This window comes from Convolutriloba macropyga, chromosome 13, assembly GCF_964194025.1.
Source record: "Convolutriloba macropyga chromosome 13, txConMacr16.3, whole genome shotgun sequence".
NCBI classification, from domain to species: domain Eukaryota; kingdom Metazoa; phylum Xenacoelomorpha; order Acoela; family Convolutidae; genus Convolutriloba; species Convolutriloba macropyga.
The window spans coordinates 11,392,109-11,418,198 of NC_134480.1; the positions used below are offsets into that span (position 1 = coordinate 11,392,109).

The 26,090-nt window shown below is 38.1% G+C and overlaps 1 protein-coding gene and 2 non-coding genes across 3 annotated transcripts in view; 2 read left to right on the top strand and 1 right to left on the bottom strand.

Annotated features, from left to right (window-relative positions):
- Nucleotides 1-26,090, bottom strand: part of LOC142351599 (ATP-binding cassette sub-family C member 4-like) — a 220,811-nt gene that overhangs the window by 91,661 nt on the left and 103,060 nt on the right. Inside the window, exon 3 of the mRNA XM_075403735.1 lies at nucleotides 15,614-15,849. Coding sequence (XP_075259850.1) covers nucleotides 15,614-15,849 — 236 coding nt within the window. The remainder of the gene's footprint in view (nucleotides 1-15,613; nucleotides 15,850-26,090) is intronic.
- Trnae-uuc (transfer RNA glutamic acid (anticodon UUC)) lies at nucleotides 822-893 on the top strand. The gene has a single exon. It is a non-coding gene; the product is annotated as a tRNA-Glu (tRNA).
- Trnae-uuc (transfer RNA glutamic acid (anticodon UUC)) lies at nucleotides 9,027-9,098 on the top strand. Its single transcript has one exon. It is a non-coding gene; the product is annotated as a tRNA-Glu (tRNA).

Sequence of the window (26,090 nt, forward strand, 5' to 3'; positions counted from 1 at the left end):
CAAAAATATGACCTCTTCGGTTAAAACAGTTATTAAAAACTGGAATTAAATTTTATAAAAAAAAGTTTAACCGAGCGAAGAATTGGCCGATGAATTAAGTATGACAGTTAACTGGCGTTAGCTTTAACAGTTTTTAATCAATGCATACTATAAGAAGACAGAACTTGTCATTGGTCGTAGAGCGTACAGATGATTCACGAGTATGCAGAGACGGGGATCGATGCCCCGCATTTCCAGTCAACATTTAAATTTGGTCATTCCTCTCAAATTATTTAACTTATCTCGAGATCATATAACCTTTTCTAGTAGTAGTAATATTAGTAGAAGACTCAATTCCAACTAGTGGAATACAAAAACAAGTAAAAGGTTGATTGAACAAAAAGAAACAAAAACATTTGAACGGACACAAAACGAAATCTTCTGTAAAAGATAATTGTCAATAGCATTCGCCAACTTAGTCAATGAATGCTGAAATTTAGTACTTCATTACTGATAAGACAATTACTTTATTACTGAGTGAAATCTTTAGTTTTACTTTAAAAAAAAACATTTTTCGCACAATTTACTTCTAGATGACCCACCATTGAACACCAACAGAAACATACACAATGAACGAATATCTATAATACAAATAACATCTCATTTTACTAATTTGATGAAAGATAAATTCTACCGGCAACCATCTCTGCAAAAAATAAACTAAAACACGGTCAGTTGTCGAGAATACTAAAATGAATTTATAGAATATTTTTGCAGCACTGTTAAAAAGACACCAAAAGAGGCAACAGATTCGATTGGTACCATCTGCATCATGTAACAACTCCCAGTTGGTCTAGCGGATATGATTTGTGGCTTTCACCCACAAGGCCCGGGTTCGACTCCCGGACTGGGAAGCTTTTCAATTTCAAGCATTTCGAACGAAAAACTTTACAGACTTTCTAGACGCCCGACGATGCACAAATAAGCACAGTCAGCTAAATCATACAAACTTCTGATAATCCAAACAGTATTTACTTTCAGTTATGTTTGAACAACGGTTGTCCCTTTCAATCAAAAGCACAGATTTCACTGTCACTCAATTAGTTCGACAATCTTGTAAGGGATGTGACTCAGATGACGAATCCTTCGGATTGCAGTTAATTTGAATTTGCTTATAAAAAGGATTGGTATTCCGAATTTGCAAAGTCATTTAATATCTAGAAAAAAATCTATTAACCTAATAGTCATTAGAAAATTGCTGGCCCATAACCTGTTGGGTTATGGGTTTTCGCAAGCGGAATAAAAGCGTTTTTAACTAAGTCGAAAAATTAATTTCTCAAAATGAGAGAATAACAAGAATGATATTTTACAGTAGAATTTAGAGATTTACAGGAGAGATCTGATTTTTAGATCAAGATGGTGATTTGATTTTGGGGATGAAAAAAGGCTCAAAACTCAGCTGTATATATACCCATTATCAGTGCAAGAAAGTCAAGATACAAAACTAATCTTAGCACCATGAGTTACAGTGGGGGTCGCAAGGGTTAACCAATATGGTTTGATTCTGCAAATTTTCCAGAAATCAGTCGCAGTGGATACCATAGATGGTATGTATTTACACTTTTCTAAAAACTCGTTCGCATTTCCGGTGGTATCATAATCATTCAATACATGCTGGGAAGATTTTACATTAAAAAATCTCACTCTAATATTAGTTATCTAGATTCACCAATTTGAACCGAATATTGATTCTAAGCACCATTTCTTGAAAATTCATTTATATCAATTCTCTGATCAAAATCAATTTGCTTTTGTCTCTCTAATCTGGTAAGTTAAACTTTCTTTCTAATTCTCACTAAGTTTAAGACTATAGTTTGATCGATATTCTAACACCCCCACTCAGACTTGAGCTTATTGCGTAGAGTCTGTTACCATCAATACAGTTCTGAATGTTTCCACCTTCTATACGGGTAAAGATTTCGTGAAGATGTCAGCTGCCATTTTGTCAGTAGGAACGTAATGAATTGAAATAGTCCCATCTTCCGTCTTGTCCCGAATGAAGTGAAATTTTGTCTCAATGTAATTGCTCTTGTGCATGACTGGGTTTTGGCACAATTCAATACAACTCTGGTTGTCCTCTCCAATTGCTATTGGATACTTCTGTTGGATGCCAAAATCCTCCAGAAGTTGTTTCAGATACAATGTTTCTTGAACAGCTGCTGCCATGTTCTGACGTTCTGCTTCTGATGAAGAAAGAGAAACTGTGGCCTGCTTCTTGACACCCCAGCTGAGTGCTGCGCCACGTCCGTTGAGCTTGAAGTAGTAGCCCGTCGTTGATTTTCTGTCGTTCACGTCACCAGACCAGTCTGCATCACTTTCCCCCACTGAATCATAACTAGCTTCTTTCGTGTAAATTTTAAACCTTTTGAACCTTGAAGATATCGCAGAAGTCTTTTTCCGCACATCCAGTGTTGATTGGTGCATTCATGTGTCTGGACAGAATGTTGACTGTGAACATGATGTCTGGCCTCGTCTGTTTGGCCAGATACAGAAGTGATCCAACCAAGCTTCTGTAGATCCTCTGGTCCACTTCTTCGTCTCCGTTCTGTGCTGTCTAAAGTTTCAAATTCAAATCAGCTGGAGTTCTTGAGCGTTTGCATTGATCCATTTGAAACCGTTCAAGCATTCTTTCTATCACTGTCATGCTTCTTGATGCCACTATGATGTCGTCAATCCAGACCAAGATGAACGTGCGACCCTCTGTCTCTGCTCTTGCGAACAAGCAATGGTCATTCCTGCTTCTGGTGAACCCCTGTCTCAGTAGGAAGTTTGCCAGTTCCTTATACCAGTTGTTAGCTGCCTGTTTCAAACCATAAATTGATTTATTCAGTAGGCATACTAACTTCTCCCCATCGGATCCTTGTTTTACAAACTCCTGTGGCTGTTCCAGGTACACTTCCTCCTCTATTGGTGAGTGCAGGAAAGCCGTCTTGACATCAAACTGGTGCATCACATGGCCGTGCTTCACTGATAGTTGAAGTAGAGTCCTGAATGTCTCTGGCTTAAGGTAGGCGCAAAAGTCTCAAAGTAGTCCAGTCCTTCCACCTGTTTGAAGCCTTTCGCCATATAGCGTGCTTTGTATTTGTCCACTTGACCACTTGGTCCCAATTTCACTTTGTAGACCCATTTGCCCGGTATGACGTCCCTGTTCGTGGGTGGTCTCACTAGGTTCCAAGTCTCGTTGTCTTGGAGTGCCTTGACCTCGTCCTTCATTGCACGGTGCCACTGGTCCCAATCGTCACCTTGCTTGGCTTCGTAGACTGTTTTGGGTTCCACATAGTCACCCTCAGTCACAGCAAGATGGGCCCTGACTTCTCCAAAAAATTGCGGAACATTCCTTGCTCGTGTCCCTCGTCTGGGCTCTGCCATGTCCGCTTGCTCCAGTGACTCTTCAAAAAAGCCAGCTGTCTGTGAGAAGTCCTCCGTTTCACTGTCTTCCAGTGACTTCGAGTCTCTGAGACTCCCTCTTGTTGCAGTAGAATCTTCATCCAGTGCTGCTTCCTCAGCATCTGAGGCATTTCGTCTCAGTGTCGTTTCTTGAGTGTTCACGCTCTCTGCGTTATGCCACTCCTCCTTTATTGCAGTAGATGTGCCTTGCTCCTCTTTGTTGCCATCGTCTTGATGACCATCATCTGGGTGCCAGATCCCCAGTTGCTGTGACCCCTCATCTAGTAGGTTGGGCGTCTCTGTGTCGTCAGGGATTGAGCCCATTTCGGACTCCTTGATGATCACATCTCGAACTGCCGCAACCTTGCGTGTGTTGGGTACGTACACCAGGTATCCATTGTCTCCTTCAGTGTAACCCACAAACTTTCCTTCTAGTGCCTTGGGTTCAAGTTTGCTGACATCTCTGTCCCGCTTCCTCATGAAGACTGTGCAACAAAAAATAGATAGTTTACTATTTGAAAGCTTAGGTTTTATACCTCGCATCAGCTCTGCTGGGATTTTATCTCCTCCTCGTCTCACAACAAAGTTCCTGATCCCTGTTGCATGGAGAATTGCTGCTCTCCACATCATCTTGGGAAGACCCGAGTCAATGAGCAAGCATCTTGCCAACTCCAGCAGTGTCCTGTTGCACCTCTCAGCTAACCCATTCTGTTGTGCCGTCTCTGGTATGGTCTTCTCCTGTAGAATGCCAGCATCTAAACAGTACATATTGAACTGCTCTGAGAGAAACTCCTTCGCATTGTCTTGTCTCAGCTTCTTGGGTGTCCCCACACTGAGAATAAACTTCTTCAGGCTGGCCAGTGCTTCACTCTTTGTCTTAAGCAAATCCACAAACACAAACTTCGTGTACTGGTCTGCAAACACAAAGCAGAACCGAAACCCTGACAGTGACTCTACTCTGAAAGGTCCCATCGCGTCTTTGAACACCCTCTCCAGCTTCTCTTCTGCTTGGGTCTCTGCCGCTATTGGTACTGGAGTCTTTGTGATCTTGGCCAAAGCGCACACATTGCATACATCATCGAGTTCCCCCACTGTCTCTGGTGCATTCCTGACCACACCCGCTTGATTCAAATGACCCAATCGTCTGTGCCACTTCCTTGCACTGTCAAGTGTCACGCTGTTGGAACTCATCTTGAATTCTAGAACGCTGCAGGGTTAGTAAAACAAACTATTTTCTTGTGTTAGTTCTACCCGAGTTCCCTTCTGGAGTTTCATGCAGCTATTTCCTTTCTCTTGAGTTATGTGAAGCTATGTCCCCACTCCGTGCATCTTGAGACTGATAAAAGGTTTGAAGAGTAGTCCGGCACACAAAACATTTTTGAGTTCGCATTGGAATTCCCCTTTTTTTGAGGGTATGCAGATCTTCACACAGCCTCTGCCCACTACTCTGGAAGCCTTTCCGTTGGGATTTCTGACCACTGATTGAATGGGCACAAAGCCCAGGAACGAATCGATGTTCGTTACTATGTGATCTGTACAACCACTGTCCAATAGCATGCCTGCTATCTTCCACTGGGTAAGAGCTGCCCAGTATTCCTAGTATTCCTCGTCTGGTGAAGCCAATGTTGGACCCATTGCCACTGACTCATGTTTGCCTCCATCTCTTTGTCTCTTGCATGTCCTGTCTAGGTGACCTTTCTCACCGCACTTGCCGCATTGTGCTGTCTCCTTCCTCCTGCAGTCCTTGGCAAAGTGTCCAGGGATCCCACAAACAAAGCAGTTTCTTTTCCTGGGTCCCTTATTGAGGTTGCGCTTTACTGCCAGTGCCACTGAACCACATTGTTCCTTGTGTCTCTTTGCTGTGCTCTTGGAAATTCTGCAGCCTTTTCCTCAACTCTGTGAAGTTCTTTGCCGGGTTAAAGCTTTCCGGTATAAAACCTTCGTACCTCATTGGCAGACCATTGAGGACCATGGCGTTGAAGAGGGTCTCTGAGACTGCTTCCCCTGCTTCTTGTAGCTTTGTGAGCAACTCCTGTCCTCTGATGAAGAAGCTATCCAAATCCTCAGCATCCTCGAGCTGCATTCGAGCAAGCTGTGCCACCAAAGTCACCACTTCGGCGTCTCCACACTCTGAAATCTTTCTTGCAAAAGCTTCCAAGCCTTTGCTCCATCTCCGATGCCGTCATCGCCCACACAGTCAAGTCTCATCAGCATGAGGGTTGTTGCATCTATAGTCAGTGGCAGATGGCACCACACATTGTTAGGTTTCTCCTTGATGTCTGCAACTTCTTTCTCATATGCATCCTTCAGCACCTTGTGGTTCTTCTTTTCATTATTGCTCGCCCCATTGGCTAGTGGTGCAGGCTCTTTGGGTTGCTCCTCCGTCCCAAGTAGTGATTTGTAGAGTCCCATCGTCTGCATCATTGTCACAAAGCTTGTGCTCCAGTGCCTTTCCTGTGTAGGTCAACAACTTCACTGTCTAATGATCCATCGTAGTTTGAACAGGCAAAACAGTTGTGAAAAGAAAAGGTACTAAGCAGAAAAAGATTATGACTGTCAACAACAAAATAGTTTTGTTTTAGAAATTAGTTTTACGACTTAGAAAATTGCTGGCCCATAACCTGTTGGGTTCTGGATTTTCTCAAGCGGAAAAAAGGGTTTTTAGATAAGTAGAAAAATTATTTTTCTCAAAATGATAGAATAAAAAGAATGATATTTTACAGTAGAACTTAGAGATTTACAGGAGAGATCTGATTATTAGATCAAGATGGTGATTTGATTTCGGGGATTAAAAAAGGCTCAAAAATTAGCTGTATAAATACCCATTATCAGTGCGAGAAAGTCAGGATACAAAACTAATCTTAGCATCATGGTTTACAGTGGGGGTCGCAAGGGCTACCCAATATGGTTTGCTTCTACAAATTTCCCAGAAATCAGTCGCAGGGGATACCATAGATGGTATGCATTTACACTTTTCTAAGAATTCGTTCACACTTCCGGTGGTATCATAATCATTCAATACATGCTGGGAAGATTTTACATCAAATAATCTCACTCTAATATAAGTTATCTAGATTCACCAATTTGAACCGAATATTGATTCTAAGCACCATTTCTTGACGATTCATTTATTTGAATTCTCTGATTAAAATCAATTTGCTTTTGTCTTTCTAATCTGGTAAGTTAAACTTTCTGTCTAATTCTCACTAAGTTTAAGACTATAGTCTGATCGATATTCTAACACAACGGAAACAATTAAGGGTACATTTAATGTATAAACTGCAAGTGTCCATTAATTAAAAACGGAATCTTCTGTAAAAGATAATTGTTAATAACATCCGCCAACTTAGTCAATGAATGCAGAAATTTAGTATTGGATTACGGATAAGACAATTACTTTATTACTGAGTGAAGTCTTTAGTTTTACTTTAGAAAAAAAAACATTTTTCGCACAGTTTACTTCCAGATGACCCACCATTGAATACCAACAGAAACATACATAATGAACGAAAATCTATAATACAAATAACATCTCATTTTACTAGTTTGACGAAAGAAAAATACTACCGGCAACCATCTCTGCAAAAAATAAACTAAAACATAAGCACAGTCAGCTAAATCCTGCAAATTTCTGATCATCCAAACAATATTTGCTTTCAGTTATGTTTAAACAACGGTTGTCCCTTTCAATCAAAAGCACAGATTTCACTTTCACTCAATAAATTCGACAATCTTGTAGGGATGTGACTCAGATGACCAATCCTTCGGATTGCAGTTAATTTGAATTTGCTTATAACAAGGATTGCTATTCTGCATTTCCAAAATCATTTAATATCTAGGAAGAAATCTACTATTCTAATAGTCATACCTATTTCCCAAGCAGATCAAAATTCTTTTCCATCACAAAAACTAGCAACATGTAATCAACTATGTCATGAAAAATTGACAAACAACTCGGTGAAAACCTCAAGGTTGAAAAAATTCGAAACGACAAAAACAATTCTCTTACTTAGGTACCAAATTATTAGGATGGCGCTCACAAAACAAAATCTAGCCGTTCGACAAACAGCTAAAAATAGAAATTGACTGGTGGATTTGATTCAAGAATTGCAACTTTTGTATCTATAGCCAAAAATTCCATAACTAGAACGTTTAAAATGCTGCACTTTAAAAAGAACAAAAAAGTTTTTCTTAAACGTGTTACTTTTTTGTTGAGCTAAAAAACTGTTTGGGTTAAACACCAATAACATTATATTCAAGGACATGAAAAAAATGGTTCTCATTTTGAAATTTAAGAGACATACTGAAGAATTCCATTGTTTGACCAAATTTTGTCGAGATAAAAAGCATTCACTTGCAACCGAAATGCAGAAACTTTATTTCTCCGAAAAAAAGCTTTTGATTTGCTCCGATTGCTCATGTCTAAAAAATCCTATCAGTTTCCAGATGCTAGATGATCTAGCTGATTTGGTTTGAGCTCAAACCAAAAGGTTTCAAATCAAAATAATAAGTGAGACATTTTCAATTTGATTCACGAAACACAAAAAAAGTTCCGTCATTACTGGAAGCAACACTTATAAACAATAAATTCCCCAAAACCAAAGCCCTGTTTCTAAATGCTCAAATTGTTACTACACAGAAAATTTTCTCAAAACTTTGAACTCATAGTTGAACTAAAAGGTAAGATTTTGTGATTCTCGACTTCCGGATTTCGAATTTTCGCAAATTGACAAATGTTAGAAACGCTGAATTTCAAGAACATCAGGAAAATACTCAAGGCTGACCAAAGCTCAGGACTTCGGGTTTCCATCCAAAAGCAACAGGTTCCTCCCCCAGACTTTGCAATTTATATCCTAGAAGAAAGAAATAATGGAAATACGTTACCAAAAACTAATATTAGATACAACTAACTATAAAGTAATTACTGAAGATATGCAAAGCCTCCTAGAGCATTCAAGCTCATGATTCATTAAAAAATAAAAATAACAGAACTGAAACCCTTAATTTTACCACCTTAAAATTTAAGAATAAAATTAGTTGCAATCAACAATGATATGAAAAAACGTCACTGACTAATTGCTGAGAACTTCAAAGTTAGAAAAATTCAAAACAACAAAACCCGATCAGTTTTCATCGTTGGGCATCATATTATCGTAACGGAGCTATCAAAAATCTGCCTCTTCGATGAACAATTCAAACGAGTCACAATCTGTATATTTTTGGCGCACTTAAGTTAGTTCTTTTCCATACCATTGGCACCTATTGCTATTACACATAAACGCCCCATCTTCTATCACTCTGAGTGAAGTCTTCAGTTTTAAATAAGAAAAAACATTTTCCGCACAATCTTCTAGATGACCCACCAATGAACACCAATACAAACATACACAAAGAAATAATATCTACAAAAAAATAGAATCTCGTTTTACTAATTTGACGAAAACTAAGTTCTACCGGCAAACATCCCTGCAAAAACTAAAACACGGTCAGTTGTCGAGATTACCAAACTGAATTTGTAGAATAATTTTGCAGCAGCACTGTTAAAAAGACAACAAAAGAGGCAACAGATTCGATCGGTACAATCTGCAACCTGTAACAACTCCCAGTTGGTCTAGCGGTTAGGATTTGTGGCTTTCACCCACAAGGCCTGGGTTCGACTCCCGGACTGAGAAACTTTAGTTATTCAAGCATTTCGAACGAAAAACTTTAGACTTTCAGACGCCAGACGCTGCAGAAATAAACACAGTCAGCTAAATCATGCAAATTTCTGATCATCCAAACAATATTTGCTTTCAGTTATGTTTAAACAACGGTTGTCCCTTTCAATCAAAAGCACAGATTTCACTTTCACTCAATTAGATCGACAACCTTGAAGGGATCTGACTCAGATGACAAATCCTTCAGATTGCAGTTAATTTGAATCTGCTTATAACAAAGACTGCAAATCCGCATTTTCAAAATCATATAATAGCTAGGGAGAAATCTATTAACCTAATAGTCATACAAACTTGCCAAGCAGATCAAATTTCTTTTCCATCACAAAAAGTAGCAATATGTCATCAATTATGCCAAGAAAAATTGACAAACCACTCGCTGAAAACCTCAAAGTTGAAATAATTCGAAACGGCAAAATCAATCAACATACTGAAGAATTCCATTGTTTGACCAAATTTTGTCGAGATAAAAAGCATTCACTTGCAACCGAAATGCAGAAACTTTATTTCTCCGAAAAAAAGCTTTTGATTTGCTCCGATTGCTCATGTCTAAAAAATCCTATCAGTTTCCAGATGCTAGATGATCTAGCTGATTTGGTTTGAGCTCAAACCAAAAGGTTTCAAATCAAAATAATAAGTGAGACATTTTCAATTTGATTCATGAAACACAAAAAAAGTTCCGTCATTACTGGAAGCAAAACTTATAAACAATAAATTCCCCAAAACCAAAGCCCTGTTTCTAAATGCTCAAATTGTTACTACACAGAAAATTTTCTCAAAACTTTGAACTCATAGTTGAACTAAAAGGTAAGATTTTGTGATTCTCGACTTCCGGATTTCGAATTTTCGCAAATTGACAAATGTTAGAAACGCTGAATTTCAAGAACATCAGGAAAATACTCAAGGCTGACCAAAGCTCAGGACTTCGGGTTTCCATCCAAAAGCAACAGGTTCCTCCCCCAGACTTTGCAATTTATATCCTAGAAGAAAGAAATAATGGAAATACGTTACCAAAAACTAATATTAGATACAACTAACTATAAATACTGTAACTACTGTAAATACTGTATTACTACTGTATTTACTGTAAATACTGTAAATACTCTAACTAAGTAATTACTGAAGATACGCAAAGCCTCCTAGAGCATTCAAGCTCATGATTCATTAAAAAATAAACATACCCGGCAGATTGCAGGAAAATAGCCGCCGTTGATTCCAATAAGCATGATTGGGATTGAACGAATAGAATATATTGAAAAAAAAAGATTTTTGTACAAAAATATTTTTTAAGTCCGATTTATTTTGATGGCATTTCGTAGTTGAACATACTTCTGTTTCTTAGAGAGAGGCTATAGGGGCTACTATCAACACCAATAAGCATTAGAGGTGGTAACTAAGACTTATAGGAACGACCTTCAAATAGCGGTCATCTAAAATTGGGCTTTATGGGTTTATCCCGTTTCTATTTCTGACTTCAATTTTTTATACCGACTCTGTTCGTTTTGAATTGCTTTGCTTAGCAACTGATGTTAAAATTCACTTTTAGCAGAATGAGAGAAGAGAGAAACTAGCCTAGAGAAGTCAAAAAGATTTCACGCAAAATGTCGAAAAAGCGGCAAAATGGTAAAGCGAAAAAAGTTTGACGAAGTAAAAAAAACATAGCAGGACAAGTCCTGACGCACAATTCAAAGAATTTTCATTGACTAAACAGAAAACTAGACCTTGAACGGACTACGAATGGACTGGGAAAACCATTTAGAAAAAAATCCGATTCAAAAACTCGAAAAAACAGTAAAAATCAAAGTGAAATTGCCGCATGTGAACAAAAAACCACTAGCGAGAAAGCGAATTTTTGTTCAAACACCGTTTTCTCACTCTACTTTAAATTTAGAGCGAAAAAAATTCACGCCGCAAAAGCACTCGCTTTTTCGCTCCACTTCCTGTTTCGGCGTGACCAAAATCACTACTCCAATTTGACTTCAAAAATCATGAAAATGTGTGAACAGATCTTAAAAAAAAAAAAGACAGCGCCCCAATACAATTCAAATTCTTTGAATTGTAAAAATACGAGCGTAATAATAGCCGGCTGAGAAGATGAGGGCGGCTATTAAAAATAACAGAACTGAAACCCTTAATTTTACCACCTTAAAATTTAAGAATAAAAGTAGTTGCAATCAACAATGATATGAAAAAACGTCACTGACTAATTGCTGAGAACTTCAAAGTTAGAAAAATTCAAAACAATAAAACCTGATCAATTTCCATCGTTGGGCATCAAATTATCGTAACGGACCTGACAAAAATCTGCCTGTTCCACGAACAATTCAAACGAGTCACAATCTGTTTATTTTTGGCGCACAAAGAGAGAAAACCTTAAAACAGTTATTGGAAAAATGAGCACCATTTTAAGGTAAAACGTATTCTTTTCCAGCGAATAGCCCCCAATGTTTCCCATTATCCCCATTGGAATAGAAAGGACCGAATAAAAATTGATTGTATGAAAAACTTTTCCATACTATCCATTTTGCAGTTAGACTTAATCCAGTTTCCTAGTAAGAGGATACAGCGATTAGGATCCATACCCAAAACATTATCTTGGTAAATAGCACTTATTAGAACAAAATTGAATGACAAGGGGCATCTGAAACTGGTCGGGCTATATGGCTTTATCCCGCCTCTACTTTTGTTCTATTTTCTGTTCAACTTAAAATACTCCGCTGAACAACTGCTGCTTAAAAGTCCTCTCAGCAGAAAGAGTAAAGAGCGAAACTATTCGAAATAAGTGGAGAGGATTTCGCGCGAAAAACCATAAAAGGGGGTGAATTGAGGTAAATCGAAACAAATTTTTGTCTTGCAAAGTAAAAAACAAAGCAGGACAAGTCCTGACGTAGAATCCAAAAAGTTCTCATTGACTTAACAGAAAACTAGACCTAGAACGGACTATGAGAGAAAAGTGAAAACCATTTTTAAAAAAAATCAGATAAAAAACAAAAAGAAAATCAATATCAAAATGCCGCCAGCGAGAACAAAAACCACTAGCGGGAAATGTAAATTTGATTTGATTCTAACAAAAAATTAGGCCTAGAATGAACCATGAATGGATTGGGAAAACATTTAGAAAAAAAACTTGTTCAAAAAAATTGAAAATACAGTAAACACCAAAGTGAAATTGCCTCATTTAAACAACAAACCACTAGTGAGAACGCGAAATTTTCGTTCAAACACCGTTTTTGCACTCTACTTTAAAATTAGAGCAAAAAAAATTCACGCCGCAAAACCACTCGCTTTTTCGCTCCACTTCCTGTTTCGGCGGGACCAAAATCACTGCTCCAATTTGACTTCAAAAATCATGAAAATGTGTGAACAGATCTTAAAAAAGAAAACGCTCCAATACAATTCAAATTCTTTGAATTGTAATAAAAACTGTTAGAAGCGCTATTATAGACTGCTAAGAAGATGAGGGCGGCTATTAAAAATGGGGAGATTACTTCTGTGGAGTGGGGTGTTTTTTAGTTGACATTAAAAAATGAAGAGCCACCACATGAATTCCCTCTTGCAAAATTGTAAACGTGAAAGCGATTTAGATCACACAAAATGTAAGCAAGTTAGAGGCACCCGAAAAAGTGTAAAAGCAGTAAAAAAATTAAGCTTTGAAAACAGCGCGACTTCAGTAATAGCTCTAAATTTTGTCGACAACTACTAACAAGAAACATACATACACTGACTAATATTAACATTAGGTATAAGTACGTCTAAAGTAGCAACCTTAGGTAGCGCTTCTCTGAGCATTCAAGGTCAACGTTTACTAAAGCACAAGTATAAATTAACAGAATAAAAATAATCAAACTACTACAAGCACATATTTTGAAACTCTCGGGAGAGTTCCCTGGACTAAGAACAACTCTGATACAGAAGTGCAAAACGTTAGAAACACGTTAACATTTGAAGATGAGTTTATTTTTTGGCACGGGAAAGACATAACCTGAGATCAGTTGAAAAGAGTTCTCAGCGATAACTCAAGCACTTGGACTAACTAAATACATGGCAACATTAAAAATTGCGCCAATAATTGACCAAAAAAGTTTGTTATCAGCAGCACTCCCAGATGTAGCCCTCACAATTCATGTAGTTAGGATTTGTAGCGATCACGCACAAAAACCGGGTTTTACTCCTGGTTTTAAAAGTATTTCCTCTGTTTTATTCGCACCTATCGCTAATACTCAAAACCTCGTCTTCTATTTACCTCTAAATAATGTCTTTACTTTTATTCTTGAACTTTTCCGCACAACCTCTAGAGAGATGGGCTCACAAATTGGTACCAGAACAAACTTTCGGACAAACACGCTTATCATCACACAAAATATGTTCGGACCACCACTACCAAAGAATCCACTAACTTCAAACTCATTGTTACATCTTGCATCATTCACCCTGAAATCTTGGGTTCAGGCATCGGAGAGTGAACTTTTTCAATGTATCAGTTTGTCAACAGTTTGTCAACAGTTACATTTGCTTCCACACAGAGCTTCCAAAAACACAAATAAACCGTAGGAATAGTTGCAACCTTCGCACCAATGGAATCTCACCTTAACAATCGGATGAGAAAAATTCTACAGGACAAACATCTCGGCAATAAAAAGATTTAAACAAGATCATTTATCGAGAACACTAAATTAACTTTACGAAAATATTTTTGCAGCAATGTTAAAAAGGCACAACAAAAATGAACCACTGCTCTAACGGTCAAATAAATTTGACAGGTTTCAAGTCTTCAGCAGATTCCATCAGTGATTGGTATAATATTTACGACTACCGATTGGTCCAGCGGTTAGCATTTGTGGCTCTCGCCAAAAAGCCTCTGGCGCGACTCCCGAACTGGGAACTCTTCGATCTCTTTTATATTTGCAACTATCGCCAATGCCATTGGAATCTATTTATTACCTGTCTCTTATTACCAACTTTATTTTTATTACCAACTTCTGACATCTATCTTCTGTGACCTGGGTGACTCAGATCTTTTATCATTTTTTGAGCTAATTACACGTATTGCGCTTTAAAAGACACAAGAACGCGGTTTTCCTCAGCGACCCTTATGTTTTCATCAGAAAAAAAAATGAAAAAATAAATAGAAAATACGAAAAATTGACCATTTCCATTTGAAAGGTTGTTTGTAGCGTTTGTAACTTCCAGTGGGTTTGTAACTTTCAAGTCGTTTAGATATAGCTACAAAATTCTCTAGATATTGCGTTCAGACAAAACTTCATTGTTCAACGCTCAGAATCAATTGGTCTTTCATAAATTGGCAATACAGCAACTTCCTCATCGTATTAGGCAGGTTATCATAACCGTCATAAAATTTTTTATATGACCGCTGTGTGAGTGAATACTAAGAAACCAGACATATCAAACATGACCTAGTATGACTACAACGAGAAAAATTTTCTTTCGACACATTATGCAATATTGACTGTTTTTTTTTCGCATCAGTAGCTTAGAGCATAACGCGTGAAACCTTTTGAGATGCAATTTCATTTTTTGTTTGATCCTTGTCTGACCACCAAGAGATCATACAATTCATATATGAACTGCTACGAAATCAAAGGAAGTTGTATGATGGGTGACCCGTGCCCAAGTACACGTGTTTTTTTTTCACATAGTAAAAAGAAAAACTAAATGCGTAACTTGATGCCATCAAAATCAAAATACAGAAGCTGTCGAAACGCTATCGGAAGCAAAAAAAGTTATCTACTTTGAGAGGTAGACGACAAACATGTCGTGAAGTTTTAAACCAATTCTTGTTGCCATTACAACAGTTGAACAAGCTAAGCCAATTTTTTCGTCAAAATATTTTTTCCAGAGTTTACACCAATCATCTAGCGACACTGTTTACATATAGCAAGACCAGCAATAACAAATAGGTATAAACTTATATTAAGCACGAAAAATATTGCTTATTTTGGTAAAATTCATCGGGCGGTATTGATTTATACAAACCATATCCATCCATAACCATCCGGACCCGCTCAGCTACCCCGTTCTTTCTTCGTTTCTTCTTTAGAAAATAATTGCATAAAAGAAAACCGCACTTGATCTGCTAGTACTTAATTGCGGTTAATCTAAAACAGTGCAGTTTGAAGGAAGTCAAAAATACGCCCTTGTCGAAATAGCACTTATGTTTACGAAAAAAATTAAGTTTTTCAAATATGAAGTAGGTTACCAACATTTTTCTGGATAATTAAGATGAATTATTAGATTACAATAACAGGTAAATGATTATTTCCAAGTGTAAACTTTTTTTTACATTAGGTACAATTTGTCATAATTTTTTATATTAAATTTTGATTGAAAAATTGACCTCACAACTCCTGAAATATAAGCAATGCTTGATTGGTTCGTCGCCAGTCCTAGAAGCTGGGCATCAATGTTGATGACAGAAGCGACGCCTGATTGGTTCTTTGCTAAAATTAACTCACCAAATAGACAGGAATTTGTCAGCTGTGATCTGAGCGGCAACAGATGCGAAACCCAAAAGGAACACGATCATTGTGGCCAGCACTGGACCCGCCATTCGGAAGAAAAAGACATACAGACTGAAACTCACTTTCCCAATCTGTTCCTCCTCCACACCTGTGATCTTGATTGGAACCATGCCTTCGTGATCCTGCGCCTTTTTCGATGATAAGGCGGCCTCCGATTTGACCGATTCGTCCTGCGAAAAGGCATCAATTTAAATTTCGCCTTTGTATATTTCTTTAGAGATAATGGGCATTTAGGATGAGAGGGCGAGGAAGGGATTATGGATGGGGTATGTTAGCCAGGTGTATATAGATAAAAGTATATAGCTGTATGTTTAGCCAAAAGTATTTAATTTTATTACGGTTCATGACAAAGGTAATTGGTTGCAGGATGTCATCCTTCCATTCTTAAATGAATACCCATCCCACGTCTTGACCACCCCCCCCCCTCCCATTCTTGTAACCCCCCCCCCCAACACTAATCCAATGCTATAACACTGCGACAAATGGGTTTAAACACCTAACAGGCTTCAAATCATGATCAAAACAAGTACTAGTGTTGATGCGGCGCCTTAAAAACAAGCTTGCTTATATTTTAAAGTAGTATCAATAACGCTTCTGCGCGTATTGAAGTTTAACTCTAAATAAAATTTTATCCACGGAATTATCAATGGTGAAAATTAACAAATTGTCTTGCCGAAAAACTTCTGGAATAAAACAGATCTACTACAAAATTGCAATAACACAACACATATAAACTAACATTTAAAAAAACGTTTCTGTAATTCAAGCATGATTTTAACACTTTCCGTAAACAAGTACCGACATTCTTATGCGTAACCGTAAAAATACGATAAAGCACGGTAAAGATGGGGTTCCTTTTGTTTCATAGATGCATAAAGACAGTGATTTAAGTTAAGCCAACGGTTCTGACTCCTGACTCTCGGCAGTTACGAGCTTTGGATGATCATGAGTTATTGTCCAAACTTTTTCACAATGAAGCTGATTTCTCGTATCAAGAGATAACTGGCTTCGCTGAACTCTGTTGCTGAACAAAAACTGGTTCTCTCAATCGATCTCAACGTGTCGTCTTTGATTTTGTTATTTCTAAAGTAGGAAAAAGTAAGCAGTGTTTGCTCTTCATTGACGCGCGTGGAGGATTTTGCAAAACATATATACTGAACGCAAATTTAGCTGCCGATCGTACAACACACGAAAATGTTGTTCTGGCACCTGCAACCAGTGGAATCGCTGCTAGACAATTGAATGGAGGCAGAACTTTCCATTCAAGAATGCGAGCATTCTTTAGAGATAAAAAACAATTTGTCTGTCCATGACATTTTGTGCAGTTATCACTGGCAAACGTTATGAAGTCCGCAGTTATTGTTTGGGATGAGGCAACGACGGCACATCGGTTTTTACTCGAAGCTTTAGACAGGTCTCTACCATACATCATGAAAAATAACCAGTCCGGAGTGAAAAGCCTTGTCATAGCAGGGGATTGTAAGTAAAAAATTTATGTTCAATTCACATTCTTATATCAGATTTTAAAAATCTTTTTTGCTTAGGCAACTGCTTCCTGTCATTAGGGGGGGGGTGAAGGCGCTGAAATCATCATTTCGTGCTTCAATTCTTCTTTGTTGTGGTAACTTTTCCAAAGAATTAGTTTATCAATAAATGGTCGTCTCATCAATGCCCCCTCCACATCCCTAGCAAAAAAGTGATGGTTGTATCTTATTGAAGATGGTTTTGTGCAGAATTCCGATCTGGTTTTTTTGTCTTTTCAAAACATTTTTCTCATTAAGGTTTGCTAAAGGCATGGCTGCATGGAAGACGCGCTTCATTGGGTTTTCGGCAACTCACTTGCTGTGAGTAGATCTCTCTATATATAGAGGGTTCCTTCCAAAAACTTGATGGTTGCTGTATTCATGCAGTCCCTAAAGCTCGCAGAAGCTGTCATGTGCTATAGAGCTTATGAAGTTATGACTCAAATGAGGAAACACGATATCCACCGGAGTATCTTAATTCTCTATCTGTTGCCGGTGATCACAAACATTGTTTCGTTTTGCAAGTTGGTGTTTCTGCTATTCTGTTCAGAAACCTGAAACCAACCGAAGGCTTATAAAAAAGTGTACGACTTGTTATTAAAGATATATCAGCGAAAGACTTACGGTTGCGCATTCTACCAGTCATTCAAAGGCAGCGTTCCTGATCCCCGCGTATTATTCTTGTATTTGAAGAAACTCCCAGTGTTCCCTTAAAATGGCACAGGAGACAAATTCCTCTTGCTCAAGCGCTTGTGCTGACAATCAGTCAAGTCCAGGGACATACCCTAAAGTGGGTCGCAGTGCGGCTGGAAAATCCTGTTGTCAGTCATGGTTAGTTTTACACCGCAGCTTCAACAGTTTCGGATCCAGATCAGATTTCGTTTTTTGTCCCCAAAGAATCATACACAAAAAATGAATTCCTAGAAAAAAACCGAGGTTTACCATGCGGTGCTTTGAAAATGACAATGGTTCCTTAATTGGGCGTTTAAAATTTTTTTGATCAAACTTACCAGCTACGTTAGCAGATAATAAAATTACACAAGGTTTTAATACTTTGACGGTCGTTAGTTCTTTATTTGAACGTCATGCTGTTTTATTTCGCAAGATTGATGACTGAAAATCCGTTATATTCGCACAGTATGTGAGCTCTGTTTTTTAAAAAGGAAAAGATTATTGAGTTTGACAAAAGAATAACTTTGGTTCCAATTTGGCAAATAATTTCAACAGCAAAAGCCAATGAGTTATGCTGATAATCCGGTAATTGGAAAACCGCTGTCTACGTTGTCGAAAAACTTTTGAGATGCTCAACCACTACGCTTTTTTAGGTTCATTCAGTCTGCTTTTCAATGAAATATGCTTCACATAAATCGCTCTTTATTATTGTTAATTGACTGTATGTAATTTTCGTCAATCTAATTCTTGAGTGATTGTGAGTCGGCACTGCTGAGCTGTGTGGGCATTCAGTTTTCGTTACTAAGAATGAACGTTTGTCGAAAGGCGACGGCTTCGACCTCTCCATCTGGAGCCTGAAGAAAAAATCTGTGGGGAATTTTTTTCACTTGAACTCATTACAGGCGACTATACCACAACCATCATTCCCTGCAGTATGGGACTTTCTAAAATTCCCACTCTTGTACACATGTGTTATGCCTTTTACACATTTCTTCGTTATGATAATGTTTGCAAGTTCAGGTGAGCAGTTTTCACCTTTAGCGAAGCACTGTAGTCTGATGTTCTAGTGCGATAAGTTTTGTTCACGCTGGTTATACAATTGGGTTTCGTCAACATTTGTATTGCTCAAAGCTTGCAGACCGCCCATTTGTGCGGATTTACAAGTTAATTTGGCGGATCGGGTGCGGATTTTGGCTCATTTATTTTTGACGTCCTTTTTTTTAGCTTTTCACGAGCAAAAATTGTTGCAATTTTTTCTGGTTTCTCATATGACGTCTTTTATTTATTGATCGAGCTGAGGTTCTGACTGATTTGCTTCACTGTTGGTGGCTGCTGAGGGATCTGAATTCACAATCTATATATTTGTAACAATTTCAAGCAGCTCTCAATAATTTTGCTTTATCGCTGTTTAGCACTTCAAACCAAATCCAATTTTGTAAAATTTGGTTCTTTCAGTTTTATTCTTGTCGTTCAGCTTTATTGAAATCTTTGAGCCATATACTGAAGTCCACTTGGAACAAGCTACTCTCTTTAAAAACCACTCTGAGAAACGCTACTCAGGAATCAAGTTCGCGCTTGTTTGACGGCAATTTATCCGCAGGTTTTCCTTTAAGTTTCACCCCAGAAAATACCCCAGAAAAACGGCCATTATCTTCAACCATAAAATTCTTAGCACAGCACTTAAGGGACAGTGGTCACTTGGTATAAATTTCGTTTTGGGCGAGAGATGTCCCATGATGTCCCACAGTGATCACTGTCCAATACATAAAGATGACTGTCAACAACTGATAACAATAGTGTTCTAATTTATAAGTTTTTGTAATCTGTTTTGCAGACTTTTTTTCAATTCTCGCTTTGGATGCGAGAGGTCCCCGGTTCAATCCCCGGCTGACCCAAATCCCGATTATTCGAATATTTGTCCCAACAATTCCATGTTCTCAGGAATATTGCATTTTTTGAAATTATTTGCTAAACATTCTGCAAAACAGATTATATGGTTATCAATTGTTGACAACCATCTTTGGGGTACAGTGGTCTAGTGGTACGATTTTCGCTTCGGGTGCGAGAGGTCCCTGTTTCAAAACCCGGCTCGCCCCAAATCGGGATAATTGAATTATTTTGCCTCAAAATTCCATATTCTCAGGATTATTGCATTTTTGAGACAATGTTTGAAAAACAGTGTGCAAAACAGATTACAAAAAAATTATAAACTAGAACAATAAGGTTATTGTTGACAAGAATCTCAGAACAGTGGTCGAGTGGTAAGACTATTGCTTCGGGTGCGAGAGGTTCCTGGTTCAAACCCGGCTGTCCCCACCTCCAGAATATTCAGTTAAATTGTCGCAACAATTACACATTCGCAGGAATACTGAATTTTTAGCAAAATTATTTGAAAAACACTCTGCAAAACAGATTATAAAAACTTAAAAATTAGAGCACTATGATTATCAATTGTTGACAACCATCTTTATGGGACAGTGAAAGGTTTATTGGCAGGTTCTCCCTTTGAATGGGAGAGGTCGCGGGTGCAATTCCGGGCTGTCCCCAACTCGTGATTAACCAAATAATTTGCCCCAACAATTCCATGCTCTGAGGAATATTCCGTTTTTTGAGAAAAAAATTGAAAAAAGTCTGCAAAACAGATTACAAAAACTAATAAATTAGAACACTATTGATCTCAATTGTTTACCGCCATCTTTATGGGACAGTGATCTAGTGGTATGATTCTCGCTTTGGGTGCAATCGCCGGCTGACCCAAATCCCGATGGTTCAAAAATATGTCCCAACAATTACATGTTCTCAGGAATATTGCGTTTTTTTCAGAAATTAATTGAAAAACAGCCTGCAAAACAGAATATAAAAACTTATAAATCAGAGCACTATCAATATCAATTGTCATCAACCTTTATGGGACACTGTTCTCGTGGTATGATTCTCGCTTTGGGTGCAAGAGCCCCGGATGCAATCCCCGGCTGTCCCCAACTCGGGACTATTCAGGTAATCGGTCCCAACAAATCTATGTTCTCAAGTAAACTGCATAATTTGAGAAATTCTAAAAACAGTCTGCAAAACTCATTATAAAAATTTAGAGCACAATGATTTTCAATTGTTAACAACTTTTATGGGACAGTTGTCTAGTGGTTTGGCTCTCGCCTTGGGTGCAGGAGGACCCGGGTTCAACCCCCAGCTGTCCGCAACTCGGGACTATTCAAATAATTGGTCCCAACAATTTCATTTTTCAGGAACATTGCATTTTTTGAGAAATTATTTGAAAAACAGTCTGCAAAACAGATTACGAAATTTATAAATTAGAACAATATGGTTATCAATTGTTGACAACCATTTTTTGGAGAGTGGTCTAGTGGTATGATCCTCGCGTTGTGTGCGAGAGGCCCCGGGTTCAATCCCCAGCTGTCCCAACCTTCGGATTGTTTAGTTAATTGGTCGCAATAATTCTTTTTTCACAGGAATACTGCATTTTTAGCAAAATTTTTTGAAAAAAACTGCAAAACAGATTATAAAAAACTTAAAAATTAGAGCACTATGATTATCAATTGTTGACAACCATCTTTATGGGACAGTGAAAGGTCTCGTGGCAGGATCTCCCTTTGAGTGCGAGAGGTCGCGGGTGCAATTCCGGGTTGTCCCCAACTCGTGATTAATCAAATAATTTGTCCCAACAATTCCATGTTCTCAGGAAAATTGCGTTTTTTGAGAAATTAATTGAAAAAAGTCTGCAAAACAGATTACAAAAACTTATAAATCAGAGCACTATCATAATCAATTGTTAACAACCTTTATGGGACAGTGTTCTAGTGGTATGATTCTCGCTTTGGGTGCAAGAGCCCCGGTTTGAATCCCCGGCTGTCCCCTAACTCGGGACGATTCAAATAATTGGTCCCAACAATTCCATGTTCTCAAGTAAATTGCATTTTTGAGAAATTATTCTAAAAACAGTCTGCAAAACAGATTATAAAAACTAAGAGCACAATGATTTTCAATTGTTAACCACTTAATGGGACAGTGGTCTAGCGGTATAATTCTCTCCTGGTGTGCAGGAGGACCCGGGTTCAAACCCCAGCTGTCCCCAACGAGCGACTATTGAAATAATTGGTCCCAACAATTTCATTTTTCAGGAAAATTGCATTTTGTGAGAAATTATCTGAAAAGCAGTCTGCAAAACAGATTATAAAAACTTAGAGCACAATGATTATCAATTGTTACCAACCTTACTGGAACAGTGGTCTAGTGGTATGATTCTCGCCTTGTGTGCAGGAGGAACCGGTTTCAATCCTCGGCTGTCCCCACGTCCGTCCAGATTATTCAGTTAATTATTGGCAACAATTCCATATTCGAAGGAATACTGCAATTTTAGTAAAATTTTTCGAAAAAAACTCCGCAAAACAGATTATAAAAAACTTAAAAATTAGAGCCTTATGATTATCAATTGTTGACAACCATCTTTATGGGACAGTGAAAGGTCTAGTGGCGGGGTCCTCCCGTTGAGTGCGAGAGGTCGCGGGTGCAATCCCCGGCTGACCCAACTCACGATTATTCAAACAATTGGTCCCAACAATTCCATGTCCTCAGGAATATTGGGTTTTTAGAGAAATTAATTGAAATAAAAATGTCTGCAAAACAGATTACAAAAACTTATAAATTAGAACACTATTGTTACAGATTGTTGACAGCCATCTTTAAGGGAAAGTGATCTAGTGGTATGATTCTCGCTTTGGGTGCGAGAGGTCACCAGTTCAATCCCCGGCTGACCCAAATCCCGATTATTCGAATATTTGTCCCAAAAATTCCATGTTCTCAGGAATATTGCATTTTTTGAAATTATTTGCAAAACAGCTTGCAAAACCGATTACAAAAATTTATAAATTAGATTTATATGGCTATCAGTTGTTGACAACCATCCTAATGGTACAGTGGTCTGGTGGTACGATTTTCGCTTCGGGTGCGAGAGGTGCCTGGTTCAATACCCGGCTCGCCCCAAATCGGGATAATTGAATTATTTAGCCTCAAAATTCCATATTCTCAGGATTATTGCATTTTTTGAGAAAAAGTTTGAAAAACAGTGTGCAAAACAGATTACAAAAAATTATAAACTAGAACAATAAGGTTATTGTTGACAACCATCTTTACAGAACAGTGGTCGAGTGGTATGATTATTGCTTCGGGTGCGAGAGGTTCCTGGTTCAATCCCCGGCTGTCCCCACCTCCAGAACATTCAGTTAAATTGTCGCAACAATTTTACATTCGCAGGAATACTGCATTTTTAGCAAAACTATTTGAAAAACACTCTGCAAAACAGATTATAAAAAACTTAAAAATTAGAGCAATATGATTATCAATTGTTGACAACAATCTTTATGGGACAGTGAAAGGTTTATTGGCAGGTTCTCCCTTTGAGTGCGAGAGGTCGCGGGTGCAATTCCGGGCTGTCCCGAACTCGTGATTAATAAAATAATTTGTCCCAACAATTCCATGTTCTCAGGAATATTGCGTTTTTTCAGAAATTAATTGAAAAAAAGTCTGCAAAAAAGATTATAAAAACTTATAATTTAGAACACTATCGTTATCAATTGTTGACGACCATCATTATGGGACACTGATCTAGTGGTATGATTCTCTCGTTGGGTGCGAGAGGCCCCGGGTTCAATCCCCGGCTGTCTCAACCTTCGGATTGTTTAGTTAATTGGTCGCAATAATTCTATTTTCGCAGGAATACTGCATTTTTAGCAAAATTTTCTGAAAAAAACTGCAAAACAGATTATAAAAAACTTAAAAATTAGAGCCTTATGATTATCAATTGTTGACAACCATCTTTATGGGACAGTGAAAGGTCTAGTGGCGGGGTCCTCCCGTTGAGTGCGAGAGGTCGCGGCTGCAATCCCCGGCTGACCCAACTCACGATTATTCAAACAATTGGTCCCAGCAATTCCATGTCCTCAGAAATATTGGGTTTTTAGAGAAATTAATTGAAAAAAAGTCTGCAAAACAGATTACGAAAACTTATAAATTGGAACACTATTGTTATAAATTGTTGACTGCCATATTTTAGGGACAGTGATCTAGTGGTATGATTCTAGCTTTGGGTGCGAGAGGTCACCAGTTCAATCCCCGGCTGACCCAAATCCCGATTATTCGAATATTTGTCCCAAAAATTCCACGTTCTCAGGAATATTGCATTTTTTGAAATTATTTGCAAAACAGTTTGCAAAACAGATTACAAAAATTTATAAATTAGATTTATATGGCTATCAGTTGTTGACAACCATCTTAATGGTACAGTGGTCTGGTGGTACGATTTTCGCTTCGGGTGCGAGAGTTGCCTGGTTCAATACCCGGCTCGCCCCAAATCGGGATAATTGAATTATTTTGCCTCAAAATTCCATATTCTCAGGTTTATTGCATTTTTTGAGAAAAAGTTTGAAAAACAGTGTGCAAAACAGATTACAAAAAATTATAAACTAGAACAATAAGGTTATTGTTGACAACCATCTTTACAGAACAGTGGTCGAGTGGTATGATTATTGCTTCGGGTGCGAGAGGTTCCTGGTTCAATCCCCGGCTGTCCCCACCTCCAGAACATTCAGTTAAATTGTCGCAATCAATTTTACATTCGCAGGAATACTGCATTTTTAGCAAAACTATTTGAAAAACACTCTGCAAAACAGATTATAAAAAACTTAAAAATTAGAGCAATATGATTATCAATTGTTGACAACCATCTTTATGGGACAGTGAAAGGTTTATTTTATTGGCAGGTTCTCCCTTTGAGTGTGAGAGGTCGCGGGTGCAATTCCGGGCTGTCCCGAACTCGTGATTAATCAAATAATTTGTCCCAACAATTCCATGTTCTCAGGAATATTGCGTTTTTTTCAGAAATTAATTGAAAAAAAGTCTGCAAAACAGATTATAAAAACTAATAAATGAGAACACAATTGTTCTCAATTGTTTACGGCCATCATTATGGGACAGTGATTTAGTGGTATGATTCTCGCTTTGGGTGCAATCGCCGGCTGACCAAAATCCCGATTATTCAAAAATATGTCCCAACAATTACATGTTCTCAGGAATATTGCGTTTTTTCCGAAATTAATTGAACAAAAAAAATCTGCAAAAAAGATTATAAAAACTTATAAATCAGAGCACTATCATTATCAATTGTTAACAACCTTTATGGGACAGTGTTCTAGTTGTACGATTCTCGCTATGGGTGCAAGAGCCCCGATTTCAAGCCCCGGCTGTCTCCAACTCGGGACTATTCAAATAATTGGTCCCAACATTTCCATGTTCTCAAGTAAATTGCATTCTTTGAGAAATTACTCTAAAAACAGTCTGCAAAACAGATTATAAAAACTTAGAGCACAAGGATTATCAATTGTTAACAACCTTTATGGGACAGTGTTCTAGTTCTACGATTCTCGCTATGGGTGCAAGAGCCCCGATTTCAAGCCCCGGCTGTCTCCAACTCGGGACTATTCAAATAATTGGTCCCAACATTTCCATGTTCTCAAGTAAATTGCATTCTTTGAGAAATTACTCTAAAAACAGACTGCAACACTGATTATAAAAACTTAGAGCACAATGATTTTCAATTGTTACCAACCTTTATGGGACAGTGGTCTAGTGATTTGATTCTCGCCTTGGGTGCAGGAGGACCCGGGTTCAACCCCCGGCTGTCCGCAACTCGGGATTTTGCAAATAATTGGTTCTAAAAATTCCATGTTCTCAGGAAAATTGCGTTTTTTGAGAAATTAGTTGAAGAAGTCTGCAAACCAGATTAGAAAAAAAACTTATAATTTAGAACACTATCGTTATCAATTGTTGACGACCATCATTATGGGACAGTGATCTAGTGGTATGATTCTCTCGTTGGGTGCGAGAGGCCCCGGGTTCAATCCCCGGCTATCTCAACCTTCGGATTGTTTAGTTAATTGGTCGCAATAATTCTATTTTCGCAGGAATACTGCATTTTTAGCAAAATTTTCTGAAAAAAACTGCAAAACAGATTATAAAAAACTTAAAAATCAGAGCACTATCATTATCAATTGTTAACAACCTTTATGGGTCAGTGTTCTAGTTGTATGATTCTCGCTATGGGTGCAAGAGCCCCGATTTCAATCCCCGGCTGTCTCCAACTCGGGACTATTCAAATAACTGGTCCCAACATTTCCATGTTCTCAAGTAAATTGCATTCTTTGAGA